General features: G+C 40.4%; 1 protein-coding gene across 2 annotated transcripts in view; it reads left to right on the top strand.

The window, feature by feature from the left end:
- LOC138000351 (prolyl 3-hydroxylase 1-like) overlaps positions 1 to 4916 on the top strand; it is a 32483-nt gene extending 27567 nt beyond the window's left edge. For both annotated transcript variants that reach the window (XM_068846695.1, XM_068846687.1), the window contains exons 10-11: positions 2618 to 2690; positions 3789 to 4916. In XM_068846695.1, coding sequence (XP_068702796.1) covers positions 2618 to 2690; positions 3789 to 4034 — 319 coding nt within the window. In that variant the 3' untranslated portion in view covers positions 4035 to 4916. The remainder of the gene's footprint in view (positions 1 to 2617; positions 2691 to 3788) is intronic.
- Positions 4917 to 5000: the final 84 nt, after the last annotated feature.

Genomic DNA, 5000 nt, shown 5'->3' with positions numbered 1-5000 from the left:
TCCCCTTGTTTGAATAGTGGAGTGACTCGTGCACACTTCCAGTCGTCTGGGAACGCACCTACATTTAATGACTGATTGAAAATATAGCACAGCGGTTTGCAAATAAGATCCGCGCATTCACGAATAAGTCGAGAAGAAATTTTGTCAAGGCCGACTGCCTTTGATTTTTTCAGTTTATTCAGCAGTGAAAATACTTCATTTGTGGAGGTTGGGCGGAACTGAAACTCCTTATCCGTGCTAGTGAGATAGTTCAGATAGCTGTTGCCATCTGAAGAAGGAATATCACTAGCAAGTTTCGGGCCAATGGTAGCAAAATAACGGTTAAATTCGTGCGCTATTTCTGCTGGAGCTGTTACTGATTGCTCATCTACATTCAGTTGTTTCACAGACGTTTCCACGAAATTTCGGGAAGACAGCTCATTGATGATCTGCCAGGTTTTGCGGGAATCACCCTTATGCTCGTTTAGCATATTTTGATAATAAACTTGCTTCGCTAGCCTAGTCGCATTATTGACTTTGTTCCGCTGTCTTTTAAAGTGAACCCAATCATTAGGATTTTTTGATCTAATTGCTCTGAGTTTCAAAATATCTCGATCGTGCATCTGTTTTTTTAAGCTCGGAAGTAATCCATGGGGAACCCCGCGCGCGAACACGAGTGGTTCTCAATGGAGCGTGCTTGTTAACAATAGCCAAAAAGGATTCCTTCCATTCATTCCACATATCATTTGGATTGGAAGAATTGTTTATGTGATCCCAATCTTGAGATGCAACATCGCTACGAAATTTATCACGGTTAAAACTTCGAAAATTCCTATAGGTTATATTAGTGTGACCCTTACTCTGTCCATTAATGGCTAATTTTCGATAGACATAGACCATGCTGTGATCGCTAATGCCAATATGACGCACACCTGAGCATAACACCTTGTCAGGACAGTTAGTAAAAATTAAATCAATCAATGTTGCAGAAGTTTCGGTTATTCTTGTTGGTTCTGTTATGAGTTGTTGAAGACCATAAACATCCGTGATAGATAATAATTTGCGTGTATCGCTATCAAACTGGGATTCGGCCATATTGCAGTTTAGATCCCCTAAAAGGTAGAATTCAGTATTAAGGGAATCCAATTTCCCAATCAACTCTTCAAAGAATGAAAATATACTAACAAGCGAATTAGGTGGTCTATACCACGTAGCAACAATAAATGATTTAGAATGAGGTTTGCGTATTTCAATACAAAGGTTCTCAAGACTGTCCATGCAAAGATCGTTGCGCACCGAAAAGTTAATTGACTTTTTTACATAAAAGCAAACGCCCCACCTCCATATGTAGTTCTATCACGTCTAACTATATCATAACCAGAGATACTGACCTCATTATCGGTGATGTATTCATTTAGTTTAGTCTCGTTAATTGCGAGAACATCTATATCGTTACTTACGAGAAAGATCTTGAGTTCATCAAGATGAGTGGTCAATTTATTTATATTCAGCGAGGCCAGCTTAAAACCGCGTTTGGAGGGCAATACTCGAGAACGATCAATAGGATGTTGAGTCGGACTTCTCGATGACTCCTGACTGTTGCCTTCCAACGGCACGGCATTAATGGAAGGCATAGTAAAAGTTCAATGCGCTAGACCATGATAAAAATTCTTAAAAATACGCTTGTTACCTGCAAAATTCAGGTGTAGACCTCCACGGTTTAACCCCTTTTCGTTTATATTATTGTGTTCAATAAATCTCCAATCGTTCTGACGGCAAAACTTCGTCAAGTGCTTGTTCACCTCTGAGACTTTATCATTAAGCTTGTCCTTTCGTGTTACAAGTCCTGAGACTATGACTTGAGCTTCGGAAGACCCCTCTATCTGTTTGACGAGATCAACAATAGCTTCTGCAACTTCTTTAGATGTTTTGCCGTTTTTAGCCTTCAGATCGTTTGTACCTACATGTAGCACCACTTCATCAGGCTGGAGCTCTAAATTAGGCTTTAAGTAATCTCTCATGGCTTTGGTTGTGGCTCCAGAAAATGACTTTACCACCATGTCGCGTTTATTAGCGTTTATTAGCGTGTAGCATGAGCTTTATTTTCTGGCACGAGCAGAAATCCACGTAAATGATGTCCAATCTTACCATGTCACTTTTGTGATTCTTGAGGTCATCGTGTTTCCACGGGTCTTTTCTCTTTTTCGTCCCTGGAGGCCGCGATTTTTTGGGTCAGCACTAAGAATAGTGGAAGGGCGAAATTTTATAAATCGTCGGAACTACTTTTGGTTCGGATTTTGGAGACTGCGCACAAGGTGACAAAAATCTTTAGTTGGCGGACTTTGTTATTTGAAATCAGCCATAGAGGTCCTTATTTTTTATGCTGAATCGCTAACTGAAAGAATCACAATCCAAATCGCTTCTCCAAATGTCTGAAAAGGAAACTGCTTCAAAATTCAAATCTAAGTTCTTATAGCTCATAGAAAGCAACACTAGTTGCTAGTCTTTGCGAAAATCTTCAGTAAACAATTGATAACGTAGGCTGACAATGGGCAGCAGGTTTGGCTTTTTTCGTGCCGGAACTTACTGTCAAATTAGACAGTAGTGCAGTCTCTTAAATTCTCTCTTCTGATTTTAGTGCATTGTTGTATCTGAATGGTGACTTCACTGGAGGGGAGTTTCTCTTTGCTAACTTTGATGACTCCGTACAGGTATACAAAGGTTTTTGTTTTAGCGTTTACTACAACTACCGCAATAGGCCATTTTACAGTTGTTTGCTCAGCGACCAAGCCTATGAATGGCTGCGAGGCTGCCGGTGACCTTGCATTGATACAGACCTTACTGCTTTTATCATGTAAATTGTGTTGTTGTAATTGTAATTAGTCCATAATTAACATTACAAAAGCATGAAGGGTTGTATCAAAACATGGTCACCGGCAGCCTCGCTTCCATTGCTAGGCCTGGTAACTTAGCCACAACTGTAAAATGGTCTATTCACTCTTTTTTTGTTTTCTTATTCAAGTCCTGCCATCTCAGAGGGATTTCAGCGAAATTAGCTCTGGCATTAAATGAGCTATATTCAGGCTTCAATGACAGGTGTGGGAGTTTGGCATCCATCCCAAACTGCGAAGAAAACATCAAATAGTGTCAATACGGTCACAAAGTATACTGTAACTGTATCATTGATGATAATGATGATGATGATGACGATAACAAAATGAAGATAATGGTATCGTTAGCCATTTTAACCTTCGTGTTCCAACGTTCGATACTTGTTCCGAATACATATCGAATTACAACCCACCAAAATCGGACCGCACGTGAAAATCATCCCCTTTGAGATGAAACTGTGGTCGCTGTACCGAGGCTTTGTCTGTGGGGTCTATTCACTAAGAACGAGTGGGTGAGACTTCGGCATCGTAGTTACGGAAAAAGATTATTGAAATTTAAAAAAACGATCTCTGGCTAAAACGATTGAAAACTACGAGCTTTCGACTGCCCGAACAGCAATCTTCGACGGGTGAAATGAATGATAAGAAAGCGCTGAAAAAATTTGAATAAGGAGCGTGAATTGCGAAATAATAAAAATGTAAATGGTTATGAATGTTTGTTAAAAAGAATGTTGTATTGCCCAGGTAACGGGCAATACAGCATTTATTTTACCCGTCGAAGACTGCAGTTCGGGCAGTCGAAAGCTCGTAGTTTTCAATCATTTTAGCCAGAGATAGTTTTTAAAATTTCAACTATGTTTCACCCTGGCTGCGGCCGTTCAATGTTTTTACGTAAAAAGATTATTATTTCATTTTCAGGCCAAACTGAAACCAGAATGTGGAAGAGCCGTAGCTTTCTCAGCTGGACTGGAAAATCTGCATGGAGTGGCTGGAATTCGACAGGGTCGAAGATGTGCTTTGGCGTTATGGTTCACATTACGACAAAAACACGATGAAACGCAACGGAAGGTAGCGTGGGACATTCTCCAAAAGGCTAAGGAGCAAAAACGTCTGGAACAACTACCGCTATTCACGCCCGAAGTAGCAAGTCACATGGAATTGTAGCCTAAGTCTGTTTTCAAGTCTCGTAACTTCCGGCCAAGTACCAATGTGGGTCTTACAGCAGATGTGCGCTGCAAATTGTTAGCAGTCAGTCAAGCAGAACGGCGCGTATTAGTAAACCCTCGTGGTTTTTCAGATCTTTTTTGTCGTCTTTTTTGGCGACGGAGAACTAAAATAAATTGAAGGGGTAAGGAAGGGAGCTTAAGTTCGAACACGAACAAATCGTATTTGTTTTGTGACAGTTGTGTTGAAGTAGAATTTGACGAAGTTAGAGCGGAGTTTGAATTGCATTAAGTTGTATACGGAGAACTCTATGTAGGATCTATTAAGAATTTGCAAAGATTATAAAATGCCTATATATTTGACATATAGTATAACACAATATAATATATATATATTATTTGCCGGCTGGGAGGTCCGTATAGTGAAAAACTGTGACCGAGGTCTTTAAAATTCTGCCCGAGGCCGAAAGCCGAGGGCAGCATTTTCAAGACCGAGGTCGCAGTTTTTCACTGCACGGAACGACCCTAAGCCGGTAAATAACTTATTTACTTTTTTCTAAGAGTACAATTTTTCGTAATCACAAGGACAAGAACTCACGAAAGCGTTACCGTGACCGTGAGCAGAGACAGGAAAACCCGGACCGCGCTACGAACCAATCAGATTGCTGGATTCGTTACCGTGCCCTCGTAGAAAAACATAGTTGAGATAGTTGGCCGAAAATTTATTACAAATCTTTGTAGTTCGTGCTAAGGTAGATACCAAATTGAAGTGGGAACGGAAGATGGCGTCCTTTCCAGTTGTCTGGTAAACCCCAGAAAGCCTGAGAGACATTTAAGCAGGGGACTTTTTTGTCAAGTAAATAAAGGAAAACTTGAATTGTTCTTTCCAGAGTCATTGAATATACATGTTCTGTCAAGGAGATAACTTACCCCGAAGGACATTTGCTTGTTTGTTTTCGGGTGTTTG

Source organism: Montipora foliosa, chromosome 1 (genome assembly GCF_036669935.1).
Source record: "Montipora foliosa isolate CH-2021 chromosome 1, ASM3666993v2, whole genome shotgun sequence".
Taxonomy (NCBI): Eukaryota; Metazoa; Cnidaria; class Anthozoa; order Scleractinia; family Acroporidae; genus Montipora; species Montipora foliosa.
This window is presented reverse-complemented; position numbering and strand designations above follow the sequence as displayed.